At 37.4% G+C, this 14,791-nt stretch overlaps 1 protein-coding gene across 13 annotated transcripts in view; it reads right to left on the reverse strand.

Moving 5' to 3' along the window:
* Positions 1-6,113: 6,113 nt before the first annotated feature.
* Positions 6,114-14,791, reverse strand: part of mecom (MDS1 and EVI1 complex locus) — a 569,027-nt gene continuing 560,349 nt past the window's right edge. For all 13 annotated transcript variants that reach the window (XM_008106050.3, XM_008106051.3, XM_008106049.3 and 10 more), the window contains 3 exons: positions 10,258-10,494; positions 8,729-8,915; positions 6,114-7,879 (listed from right to left, as the gene is read on the reverse strand). In XM_008106050.3, the coding sequence (XP_008104257.1) occupies positions 7,745-7,879; positions 8,729-8,915; positions 10,258-10,494 (559 nt within the window). In that variant the 3' untranslated portion in view covers positions 6,114-7,744. The remainder of the gene's footprint in view (positions 7,880-8,728; positions 8,916-10,257; positions 10,495-14,791) is intronic.

Consider the following 14,791-nt stretch of genomic DNA (forward strand, 5'->3'; position numbering starts at 1 on the left):
AATCAAGTATGGGTAACCCAGAATAGCTAACATGTAGAGTCCAAGTTTCAATTTATTGGCCATAATTTCTTCAAGTGTTAATGGTGAAAGACTGCTAGACATTTATAGTGAAAGACCATATATATATATATATATATATATATATATATATATATATATATATATATGAATGACACACACACACACACCAAGGCAAGTCATTTTGAAGTTCAGGACATATACAAATAAAGTGACAAAGTATGGCACAACAAACGCAAACAGTTTTTTCAAGTGTTATTAAAATAAAAAATACCTTTCCTGGTACTCTAAAAATATAGACCTTTTAAAACATCAGCTATATTTGGAAATGAAAAAATTTGTTGACTATTCTATCATACTCAGGAATATAGCATGATTTTGAAATGATGCATTAGAAGTGCTTTGTTTTTTTAATATCACTCTGCTCATTTGCTGTTGCATGAAAACTGAATGTCATACATTAAATGTAGCTTGAAGATACATTTTGTAATTGACAGTTGGGAGAGAATGGAGGTTAATACTTTCTATGTTTTCTGAACACACACACTCTGCCCTTTCTAGTTGCTAAACTCCATTAAGACTTCATTGTTATTTATTTTTAGTGGTGCCAAAAAGCATTACACATGAGAAATTGCAACTAAATTAGTGATACTTATAAATTTGTTTCTATAATCAAGTATTCTGGAATACTGGTGTCTCAACATAATGTCTAGTTTTGATAATCAAAAGATTAAAAGGTTCTGAAAGCAGGGGAAATGACATATGATAATTAGAAGTGTTCAAGTCATGTCTGATATATAGAACTGAGAGACTGTACAATAAATAGAAATTATCTTGGATATCCAAGTATGAATGGAATGCAGAATATATTAGAAGTAAAATGTGATTTCTCACTGACTGTCTGGAGAAGCATAGAATCTTTTGGCAATGCACAAATCATTGAATTATTTATAACAACAATAAACAACCTCAAATACAATTGTCCGGAAGTGTGTTCTTGCACTTTGTCATGGATACCTGACAATGTAGGCATGTTAATTCCCTAGCCCACATGGAAAACTGAGAAATAGGGCACCTTGTGCTTCCTTCTCACTGCAGACATTCAAACATTCTTTTGAATCTATGAATAAAGGGAATAATCTAACTCCAAAATGATGTGCGGTATTCAAAGAACTGACTTCTGCTGTATTCAGAAGTTCTCAAATTGTTTGTCAGTAGGTCCAGGAAGAAGGAAATTATCTGTATAATGCATAAATGCAGTCCCCGAATTACAGGCATCCAATTTACAAATGACCCATAGTTACAAATGGAAGTGAGACAACAGGAAGTGAGACAAATCCGCCCCTAGGAAGAGAAATTAACTCTTGAAAGAGTTATCATGGGGAAAAGGTGTCCCACGAAAGCTTTATCACCAAATTTTCTTACCACAACAAGCAAAACAAACACCTCAGAGATGTTAACCCTTCCCTATGCTATCCAATGCCTACACACACACACACACACACACACACATCTATATATATAAAATGATAAAGTTGTTTGCGCAGTGACTATAACAACAAAACTAAACATCCCAGAAATACGAAATTTGGCAACACAATGCAAAAGGCTTGCCTCCAGGTTACAACAACACAACCACACCACAAAACCACAATCCAGACCCACAAAACTCACAACAACGCATCATGCGATAACAACACAACTAAACGCCCCAGAAATACAAAACTTGGCAACACAATGCAAAAGCCTTGCCTCCCAGTTGTAACAACACAACCACACCACAAAACCACACAGGACACACAAAACTCACAACAACGCATCATGACTATAACAACACAACTAAACGCCCCAGAAATACGAAACTTGACAACACAACGCAAAAGCCTTGCCTCCCGGTTGTAACAACACAACCACACCACAAAACCACAATCCAGACCCATAAAACTCACAACAACGCATCATGACTATAACAACACAACTAAACGCCCCAGAAATATGAAACTTGGCACACAACTAAACGCCCCAGAAATACAAAACTTGGCAAAACAATGCAAAAGCCTTGCATCCCATTTGTAACAACACAACCACACCACAAAACCACAATCCGGATCCACAAAACTCACAACAATGCATCATGACTATAACAACACAACTAAACGTCCCAGAAATACGAAACTTGGCACACAACTAAACGCCCCAGAAATACAAAACTTGGTAAAACAATGCAAAAGCCTTGCCTCCCATTTGTAACAATACAACCACACCACAAAACCACAATCCGGACCCACAAAACTCACAACAATGCATCATAACTATAACAACACAACTAAACACCCCAGAAATACAAAACTTGGCAAAACAATGCAAAAGCCTTGCCTCCCAGTTGTAACAACACAACCACACCACAAAACCACACTGGACCCACAAAACTCACAACAACGCATCATGACTATAACAACACAACTAAACGCCCCAGAAATACGAAACTTGGCAACACAACACAAAAGCATTCCCTCCCAATTGTAACAACACAACCACACCACAAAACCACAATCCGGACCCACAAAACTCACAACAGTGCATCGTGACTATAACAACACAACTAAACGCCCCAGAAATACAAAACTTGGCACACAACTAAACGCCCCAGAAATACAAAACTTGGCAACACAACACAAAAGCCTTGCCTCTCAGTTGTAACAACACAACCACACCACAAAACCACAATCCGGACCGACAAAACTCACAACAACGCATTGTGACTATAACAAATACAAAATTTGACAACACAACTCATCCACCTCCCCAATCCCTACATTCACACATTGCCTCCAAAAAAACAATTACAATAATAACAATGACAACAACAACAACAAGAATCAACACCATCACAGGCAAGAAACAACCAGGCACTGAGGCTGAGAGGCTAGTCAGTGCTACACTGGGCCTCCAAAAAACAATACAGTAGCATCTAACTTATCCAGCCTTCATGACCACTACAACAACAATAATAATAAACACCTACACAGGCAAAACAAAAAAAAGACTATTGTACCACAATAAAAATATAAACCGCACTCAGCAGAATCAGACATTACAACTAACAACCAACAAAAGACAACAGGGATCTCAAGCAATTATCAATCATCACAAAAATTGAAGAAGGTAACAGACTTCAAATACTACTACTAATGTGAGTATAAAGAAGGTGGAGCTCACAGCATAAATACAACCTAATGTAGACTGACCAGCACCACCAGACTAAGCCACAGCAACGCGTGGCCGGGCACAGCTAGTCTATATATATAAAATGATAAAGTTGTTTGCGCAGTGACTATAACAACAAAACTAAACATCCCAGAAATACGAAATTTGGCAACACAATGCAAAAGGCTTGCCTCCAGGTTACAACAACACAACCACACCACAAAACCACAATCCAGACCCACAAAACTCACAACAACGCATCATGCGATAACAGCACAACTAAACGCCCCAGAAATACAAAACTTGGCAACACAATGCAAAAGCCTTCCCTCCCAGTTGTAACAACACAACCACACCACAAAAACACACAGGACCCACAAAACTCACAACAATGCATCGTGACTATAACAACACAACTAAACGCCCCAGAAATACGAAACTTGGCACACAACTAAACGCCCCAGAAATATAAAACTTAACAACACAACGCAAAAGCCTTGCCTCCCGGTTGTAACAACACAACCACACCACAAAACTACAATCCGGATCCACAAAACTCACAACAATGCATCGTGACTATAACAACACAACTAAACGTCCCAGAAATACGAAACTTGGCACACAACTAAACGCCCCAGAAATATAAAACTTGACAACACAATGCAAAAACCTTGCCTCCCGGTTGTAACAACACAACCACACCACAAAACCACAATCCGGACCCACAAAACTCACAACAATGCATTGTGACTATAACAACACAACTAAACGCCCCAGAAATACGAAACTTGGCACACAACTAAATGCCCCAGAAATACAAAACTTGGCAACACAACACAAAAGCCTTTTCTCCCGGTTGTAACAACACAACTACACCACAAAACCACAATCCGGACCCACAAAACTCACAACAACGCATCGTGACTATAACACAACAAAACGCTCCAGAAATACAAAATTTGACAACACAACGCAAAAGCCTTGCCTCCCAGTTGTAAGAACACAACCACAACACAAAACCACAATCTGGACCCACAAAACTCACAACAACGCATCATGACTATAACAACACAACTAAACGCCCCAGAAATACAAAACTTGGCAAAACAATGCAAAAGCCTTGCCTCCCGGTTGTAACAACACAACCACACCACAAAACCACACCGGACCCACAAAACTCACAACAACGCATCATGACTATAACAACACAACTAAACGCCCCAGAAATACGAAACTGGGCAACACAACACAAAAGCATTCCCTCCCAATTGTAACAACACAACCACACCACAAAACCACAATCTGGACCCACAAAACTCACAACAATGCATCGTGACTATAACAACACAACTAAACGACCCAGAAATACAAAACTTCGCAACACAACACAAAAGCCTTGCCTCTCAGTTATAACAACACAACCACACCACAAAACCACAATCCAGACCCACAAAACTCACAACAACGCATTGTGACTAAAACAAATACAACATTTGACAACACAACTCATCCACCTCCCCAATCCCTACATTCACACTTGGCCTCCAAAAAAACAATTACAATAATAACAACGACAACAACAACAACAATAAGAATCAACACCATCACAGGCAAGAAAGAGCCAGGCACTGAGGCTGAGAGGCCAGTCAGTGCTACACTGGGCCTCCAAAAAACAATACAGTAGCATCTAACTTATCCAACCTTCATAATCACTACAACAACAATAATAATAAACACCTACACAGACAAAACAAAAAAAAGACTATTGTACCACAATAAAAATATAAACCGCACTCAGCAGAATCAGACATTACAATTAACAACAAACCAAAGACAACAGGGATCTCAAGCAATTATCAATCAACACAAAAATTGAAGAAGGTAACAGACTTCAAATACTACTACTAATGTGAGTATAAAGAAGGGTGGAGGTCACAGCATCAATACAACCTAATGTAGACTGACCAACACCACCAGACTAAGCCACAGCAACGCGTGGCCGGGCACAGCTAGTATATATATAGAGAGAGAGTTACACCTGTTCTAGGTTACATGCAATTTTGACTTGTAACTTGGGAACTGCCTGTATATGGAACTGATAATTATAAAGTGTGGTGGTGATAGCTAATAATTATGTTAACTTTTAAAATAGTGACAAGAGATTGCCATAAGTCCAGGTTCTATTACTAGGAACCCCATATTGAAAAGTCATGATGACCAGATCTATGGCTATACAAAAGAAGATAGCTGTCACTCTTTGGACAGTGAACCATTAAGATGATGAACTACGTGAACCTTCATTGGGTCCAATATATAGACTACTAGAGGTCAAGTGATTCTATGTTGTCTTGTGGAAATCCAGAAAAAGGCCAATTGAGGGAAGTTCTTTTCCGTGTTGTCTTGTATAGGTTGAGTGTTCTTTATCCAATATGCTTGGAACTGGAAGTGTTTTGGAGCTCAGTTTTTTTTTCTTCAGATTTTGGAAGACCTGCCTGCATATTAAGTACCTAATGGGATAACTTGGAAATTGGACCCAAGTGGAAACACAAAATCCATGTTTCATATAACCTTATACATGTATTTTGTCTTGTAGTGAAGTTGGTGTACAGTGAATCATCAGAAAGCAAAGGTATCACTATCTCAGTCACCCATTTGGATAATTTTGGAATATTTCAGATTTTGGAATTCCTGATAAGGTATGCTCAATTTATATTTACAGATGCTGGGTGAACAATAACCAGCTCAAGGGCTATTGGACCAAATTGGATGCACATTTTTTTCCTTTTGCAATTACCATAATTCCTGTGCTATGTGGTTATTTTCCAAAAAGCTGTTGAAAAATAAAGTTTAATCCATTCTATCGTAAAACAACAACCCATTAAAATTACTTCATTTTTGTAATCCTTTATTTTTTTTAATTTGATCCTCCCATAGTAATGTACTGAAATGCATAACAGTTACATTGTACAAAGCATTTAAAGAAAGTACCTCGAGTTGCTGGTTATTTCAAAATGAGATAATAAACAAAAGGAAAATAAAATCTGGTCCCTCACCAAAAGAGCAAAATTCCCTCCCCTCCCTGCCCCTAAAACAACCGAATACAGTTCATTATTTATTTATTGGGGGTTTTCCTTTTAAACATAAGTTTGGAACACTTCATTTTACAAATAGGATTAACATGAACAAAACATCACACAAGCTTGCAGACAACCAGCATAAAATATTGGGTACAGTTTTCTTTTTCTTTAATCAGAAGAATCATGCTTTCATGAAGAAAAAATTAGAATGCTTTATACATTTGAATCATTTTGCTGTATTACAAAAAAAATCTAAATCACCTCTATTCATTATTTAGTTTCAGTAACATGAAAAAATAAACAATAGTAAAAGAGGAATGTAAGAATTTTTTTCCAAACACTGTTTGCACGCTCATATATGCAGATCAGTTTGCCTCCCTTTTTTTCTCCTTTGAAGTCCATGGGTGCCCAGAAAAACAATGGGGGGAACTGAACAGTGCTATTAATTTCATACGAACCGTGCTACATTTAGCAAGAGTGCTTTTTTACTTAATCCACAAACAATTGTTTGCCAAAAATAAATACATGGTACACACAACGCCAAAAAGAGAGAAAGAAATAAGAGCGACAATGAATGACATCAACAAAGTAAAACAAACAACCAAAACAGTGACATGATTGTCTAAAATTAAAATGTTATTACATTGATCAGGGAAACATTGAACTATAGTGGTATGTTTGATGACGGTGGTTATTTGCAAGTAATATGTTGAAAGAATCACCTCCTTGGATTGCTGAACTCTCTCTATTTTTGTTTTTGGTTTTTTTACAATATACACATACGTCTTACATTATTGTCTCATGTGGTTCTCTCTTTTTTATTTTTACAATGCAGTTCAGGAGGCAAAAGTTAGGGAGAGGGCAAGATACTCCTTGCCCTAAGGTTCTAGATTAACGGCTGATGTACATTCGAGGGAACTGTTGTCTTCCTTCAATGGTTTCAAAATCAATAAAGCATAAATGAAGAGGATTTCTACAGAGCAGCAAATGTTTCTAATTCTGCTGCCAATTACTCTATAACCAAAAGAAAACATAAACCAACCAACCAACCAACCAAAGAAACACAATTTCATTGTAGTTCAATGGCGTGCTCATGAGTGTGTAGCAATACAAATCTTAACCTACAAATCCCTCCCAAAGTAGGTGGAGTGGAAGACACATATTCCCCATCAAGGTCCATTTGATCCATGTATTTTCAAAGTCTCATTGATCCTCAAAATGTCAGCAGCTGCCTTTGCTGTGCAAAACAAAAGATTGAGAATAAATAGTTTTTTTTCTTTTTCTTCTTCTTTCAAATCATTCAGTTTAAGGTCACCTGACTTTAAATGTGACCTGTCAGATTTTCTAAGGCATTCTGCTCTGCAGTCTTTTTAAATAGTCTTCTAGCAAAGAGCCATGTTGCTAGTTTGGACTTGGTCCCAATCCAGTTACATTTGATGGTGTCATACATGACTAATGGATTGGATGGCACCAGATTCGGCAGCAGCTCTTGCCATACTGTGCCATACATTGGAGGAGTTGTGGGATGGAGAGTGGAGAGAGTCCTTGTCAGAAAGTGAAAGCATCATTGCATAGGCCTAAGGTCAAAGAAGAAAAGAGAAGTTGAAATTAGACATCTAGCAATACTAGTGATAGCATACCCTTCAACTGTCATGACCCAGAAAAGATAGTCCCAATCTATGTCAGCAGCATATTTTCCCCCAAAGAGGTTTTGAATTTTAAATTGATTAGGAGTGTCCTGTTAGCCAGAATTCAAATCATGTTCTCAAAAGTAGTTCAAATCCTAGATCCATAGGGTAGAAAGAGACCACAAAGACCATCCAGTACAACCCCCCTGCCATCCAGGAAAAGCGCAATCAAAGCACGCACACACACACCTAATGGATGGCCATCCAGCCTCTGTTTATAAGGCTCCAAAGGAGCCTCAACCGCACTTCGAGACTGTGAGTATCACTGTTGAACAGCTCTTACAATGACGAAGTTCTTCCCAATGTTCAGGTGGAATCTCCTTTCCTTTTTTGGTGAAAAGTAAACATAATGGCCAACAGTGTGAAAGCCATGTTGAAGTGCTGTTAAGATATCCTTCAATCCCATGTAATGCTCCTGATATTTTAGTGACAATTAAGATGTTCCCAACATTATCACCTAAATCCTACTGTTAGTCCCAGCTGAAGTAGGGCCCCCTCAACCAAGTCAACATTAGTTGGACTGCTGTGTCAGTAGCTGCTATTAATTTATATATCATTATTTCAATATTCTGTCTCAAGACAGATAACACAAATTAATACAGAGTGAAATGCTCTCATCCGGATTCAGGATTATTCTGCAGCCCAAAAAAGCCAAAGAAACCGAATTAGCATTCTAACTTTAGCTATGGGACAGACTGTGACGTTTGTATTCTCCAAGGGGAAGGGAATAGATTTTACCTGTGATTTGGATTTGCGATGCAATGGTGTTTTTAAGTCTTCTGACAGATGGGAAGTGCTGAATGTTGCCAGTTCAGCTTCACTGAACTGATTTTCTTCTATTTTTCTCACTTTGAGGCTGTCAGTGAAGTGCCTTATGTGGTCCAAAGCAGAAAGTCCAGTTTTATTAAACTCATCTTCCTTATACCTGTAAACAAGTTACAAGATAGTTATACTGATCACTTTGAAATAAGAGACAACTGACTATTTTATTTTTAATCTATGTTTGTAACTGAAACATTGTGATATTGAAAACACATATTGGGGGGGGGGGGGTGGATCTGATAATGTTAAGTGGGGCTCTTTTTCCCCTTTATTAAAAAAGGCTCTGAAATTCTTACTTTGATGTTGTTGTTATTTTAGTGTTATTATATGGCTAACTTTCGCTAGATCTCACCTTCTGAAAATTCTTCAATTGCACAACTGTTTCTCCCCCCCCCCCCCCCGCTCTTTTTGCAAGTGTACATGGTCAGATGTAGTACATGAATAAGTTCTTACATTAATTTCTTCTTCCTGTATCTTTCTCATTGTAACCTTGTAATTGTTGATTAGTGTAAAAATAGATAATTTCATCACATTTTAACCAAAAGTCTGCGCTTTCACCCATATGTTTTTAGAAGCACATTTCAAATTTGGAGGAAACAATGGGGAATAATGAAAACAAGAACAACACTTCTTTCCCCTTTCTTTTTTACTTATGCAGTTTGTGGCACTAGCCTGACTGAAATTATAGTGGTGTATTTCTTCCTCGCTGCCTACTAATTTGTTCAATCTTAAAAGACAGAGAATTATCTATCCTGGCTTCTGGGCAAAAGAAAAAAGTATTTTGGGGAAAGTTAAACTACAAATGTCACAAATATAAAATAATATTTTGATTTGACTCAGTGACACACTAAGCACCGCTATTAACTACCTACATATGTTCTTCATCACTATTGATACCATGGATTTGAGAGGGGTGATAGAGCTATGTTGTGCACTTAGAGTATATAAGACAAAGTAATTCCTGGGTAATTTCATGACCTCTGTTTTTCCCTATATAGGCAGTCCCCAAGTTATCAACAAAACAGGTTCTGTAGGTTTGGTCTTAAGTTGAATTTGTTTGATCTTAAGCTGAATTTAAGTCAGAACAGATATAGATATAGAGGCATGCTTTGGATAGCATAGGGAAGAGTTAACATCCCCGTGGTGTTTGTTTTGCTGTTTGTGCCCCTGTTCAGAAGATTTCATCTCACTTTCTGTCCCTGTAATAATTTAATTTTGAAAAAAGTGGCTTGTTGTGGAAACAAGTATTGGTGATAAAGCTTCAGTGGAGACATCTTGACAACCCCATGACAACTCTTCCAAGAGTTAATTTCTCTTCCTAGGGGTAGATGTCTCTCACTTCCTGTTGTCTCACCCCTGTTCTTAACTATGAGTCATTTGTAAGTTGGATGTTTGTAACTCGGGGACTACCTGTATTTGGCTCTATGATCAAGGGAGGGATCTACCTGCCAGGAGAAGATTTGCAGTTAATTTCCAACGCATTTCCTTCTTCATAAGTGCCTTCAGTGGCTTCTTCACAAATGCTGCTCGTCGCAAGCTCTTTCATAGGCTTCCCTGTTATCTCGCTTTCTTCTTCTTCCTCGTCCATCATTACTTCATCTTCTGCTTCTTCATCTTCTAACAAGTCTGAGTTCTGGCTTGCTACCAGATTCGTTTCATCTTTAAAGTGGCTTCCATTCATTCTTTAAAATACAGAAATACATTTACAAATCAACACAGAATAAGCTGCCACAAAGGCAGATATTTGTTTTCTTTATTTTGCATTGACAATCACATGGGTCATAATTCTTCTACAATTAAAATCAATAATCAAAGTTGCCAGTACTCTTCTAAAATTCAATTCACATCCCAACAGGCTTGTGAAGAATATCGTCTTAATATTATGCACACATATTAGATATAGTAGCCCCTGGTCCCAGGACACACAACAGACACCAAAATCTCTGAGTGCTCAAGTCCATTATATACAATGACATAGTCAAATGACATCTCTTATAATGACAAGTCAAATGGGTTTTGGAGAGAACATGAGGATTTGTGGAATGACTGGAGGCTACCGCAAGATATTCATCCACATAGTGGTGAAGATTTGCTTTTTAGCTTTCCATCTCCTGAATATTTTTTCATTCTCTTGAATATTTCCATCCCCTGAATATGGCTGATTGAATATTTGGATTCTGGAAGGAGTCTATAGGAAGAACACAGGCTACCTCACAGTTTGGTTGTGAGAATAACATGGAATATCCACCATTAATACTACCATGAAATTTGTTAAAGTACAAATTTAGCACCCTATGGCAAAGCTATTTATAGAAAGAACTTTGACCCAGGTCTTAGGCACTTTGAAGTCCTTATGGGAGAAATGTGGGATATAAATAAATAAATAGCCTTTATTGGCATCCATTGATTCATCCCATTTTTCTCTTCCACATTTGTTTCTCACAGGTGCCTCTATATTACACATGGGACTCAGATACATTCCCAGGAAATGAAGATGGCAGGCATGTTCAAGATGGCAGTTTCTAGGGAAGTTGTATGTATGTGGGAGAGAAGGGGAATTGATTTAGCAGCAGGCTTTGTGGGGGATCCTGATGAACAGTATGATTGTTATACACTTGCACTGAAGGGGAGGGAGACAAGATAAAGGAGAAGAATAAAATGAACCAAATCTATGAGCAATGATACAGGGTGAATCTATTGTTTCACAGATAATAGGAGATAAGAGAAAAATAGTTTTCTTCCCATAAAAAAGAAAAAAGTTAGTGTTAAAATAATCATTTTGTGCGCTTGAATCATGCCCTTCCTGTGGCTGTATGCAGTCTTCTGTGCAGATTATTTACCCCTTATTATAAGCCACACTGCCTCCCTCATGGCAGCCCATGACAACTTCTCGTATTATGAAATGTTTCCATGTGGCCAAAAAGTCTAGAAACCTTGGTAACAGTGCTGTCTTTGTGATGGAGAAACAATCCTGTGAATCTTTGCCATCATTTATTACTTTATGCCAAAAGTATAGTTCCATTTGGTTTTCTGAGTCATTCTCTGTAATTTTAAATGGAGATAAGCTTTGATTGGTCTGTCTTTATTGTAACTTTTTCATTCAAACATGTAACCACATGCTTTAGTTTACCAGAAGCTGCCAGGCCTACCCAACCCAGCCCCAAGAGTCAAATTATCCATTTCTCAGTACAAGGAAATTTCATTTGTCATCTGATTGATTTTCCAATGAATTGTCAGTCTGGCTAGATAGAATGGAACCACACCAGAAAATATCCCATCGTTGTCTAAACTATGCAGTCTAAACCCACAGGCAATTATCTTTTGGATCATATATAAAATAACCCATGTGCCTCTGTTTTGTCAACACATCTTTAGTCTTTTTTATATTATATAAATGAAAAGAAATAGAAAATAGATCATTATCATTAAAGACTATACCCGTGTTACTTAAAGAAGTGGTCACTACCCTGATGCTATCCCTGAGCCCGTGGCTGTCAGTACTTGGGAAGTATCCAAAAAAGAAAGAAACAATTGTAGCCAATGGGCAAAAACATTTTGCCAGTACTAGAAATACTGTACTGAAAAAAAAAAATCGCTTCTCGGCCTTTTGGCTAAGATCAAGTGTAGTACTGGAAAAATAATAATTGTGACACCAGATAGTCTGAAAAGCACTGGATTGTAACATCCATAGACTTAGAAAGAACATCACAAGACTTGCACTGAGAAAACACAACTGGCATTATCATGTTGATGACTATCTTTGGCAACTTTTATCTAGAAGTGTTGTTAAAACTTCTTGGACATTCACATGAAATTATGAGCCATAAATCAGGGGCTGCCAAATTGTAAACTATGCTAGATGAAGCCTTTTTGAAGTGAAAAGTACTTGGATTGAAATCAAATTAATGAAAGCATGATTAAAAAAACAGATTTACTAATTACATTTTTTCATATGTGGTAATTTGTAAAGTATGAAATATCTATCAAAAGTAGTCTAAAACACTGAACATCAAGACGTAACACTGGGTGACCCATCAACCCTTTTTCTTCTATATTTTCCTATCAGAGGACATGTTGAGACCAGATGTGAAAAAGTCTAAGCCATGACAATCAAGCAAGAACAAAATCTGAATATGTATGTAGTATATATACATCTGCCTTCATGAATATGTGCCTAATTTTGAAATGAATAGGAGTTAAAGTCAAAAGCAGTATGATACTTCTGCCCTTGAAAAAGGAAAGCAGAAAAAAAGAAAAAGTATAATGGTATCTGTTAAACTACATTTGGCCTACTACACAACCTGCATGTTAGGCTACATGTCTGTGCAAAAATTATATTTATTTTAATGTAAAATCATAGTCAAGAAAGACAGATTCATCTTCTTGAACCTTGTATGTGTTGATAACCTGAGAAGGCACAGCTTTGTTGTGCGTAATATTTACCATGCACAGTGGTTTACTTTTATTACAGTAGTTTTAATGATTTATATAGGGTTTTAATAGCATGTTTTATATTGTATTTGATGGTCTGGCTTTTGTGTATTTGTTTGTTTGTCTTGCATGCGAAAGACCTATGGTCTAAGCCAGGGGCCCCCAAACTAAGGCCCGGGGGCCGGATGCGGCCCTCCAAGGCCATTTACCTGGCCCCCGCCCTCAGTTTTAGACTTAGGCTCGCCCAAAGTCTGAAATGACTTGAAGGCACACAACAACAACAATCCTACTTAACTTGACTATCTCATTGGCCAGAAGCAGGCCCACACTTCCCATTGAAATCCTGAAAGATTTACAGTATGTTGGTTAAAACTGTTTTTATTTTTAAATACTGTATTGTTCTTTCATTTACTAATATAGTAGAGTCTCACTTATCCAACGTAAACGGGCCAGCAGAATGTTGGATAAGCAAATATGTTGGATAATAAGGAGAGATTAAGGAAAAGCCCATTAAACATCAAATTAGGTTATGATTTTACAAATTAAGCACCAAAACATCGTTATACAACAAATTTGATAGAAAAAGTAGTTCAATACGCAGTAATGCTCTGCAATAATTACTGTATTTACAAATTTAGCACCAAAATATCACGATGTATTGAAAACATTGACTACAAAAGTGTGTTGGATAATCCAGAAGGTTGGATAAGTGAGACTTTACTGTATTATTATTATTATTGGCACAAAGACACAGCATAACACAGCAAACGAGATATATATATGTATGCTGGATTTTGTATCACAAAATCACAAGTTGAACACTTCCCCGGTGTTTAGGACTGTGTGATGTATGATGATGATGATGATGATGATTAACAACATTGAGACTGGGTGGCCATCTATCAGGGGTGCTTTGCTTGTGCTTTTGGTGCACAAAGGTAGAATGGCCCAAGGTGTCTCTTCCAACCCTCTTTATTATTTTTATTATGATTATGATTAACATTGAGGCTGTATTTCGTCCCGTTTGTTTGTTTTTTTACTTCAAAATAGGAGATGTGCAGTGTGCATAGGAATTTGTTTCTAGGGGGTTTTTTTTTCAACTATAGTCCGGCCCTCCAACGGTCTGAGGGACCGTGAACTGGCCCCCTGTTTAAAAAGTTTGGGGACCCCTGGTCTAAGCATTAAATAAATTTGGACTCTATATTTGTATTTAGTACAATAAGATTAGTTAGGAATGCCCCTTTACCAGCTAATATTCTTAGAATGTAAGACAATCTGTGGCTTATTCTGGAAGTGTCTTCAAAAGAGATCCAGTTCTTGGAATTTTGTTGTTCAAGACACAACTATCCTTTTAAAGATTTACTCCCCTCTCCAATAATATTGGCAGAGGGAGTTTCACATGTTTAATCATGAAGAGAACCATTCATTTCAAGAAATATGTTGGACTTCCTTCCTCTCCTAATAAGTATATTTATGATGAGAAAGTTTTCTGGTATGTCATTTCATAGGAATTGCAAGTGATAAACTCAGGTATTGTTGAACAGATTG

The sequence above is a fragment of the Anolis carolinensis genome, chromosome 3 (assembly GCF_035594765.1).
Source record: "Anolis carolinensis isolate JA03-04 chromosome 3, rAnoCar3.1.pri, whole genome shotgun sequence".
Lineage (NCBI taxonomy): Eukaryota > Metazoa > Chordata > Lepidosauria > Squamata > Dactyloidae > Anolis > Anolis carolinensis.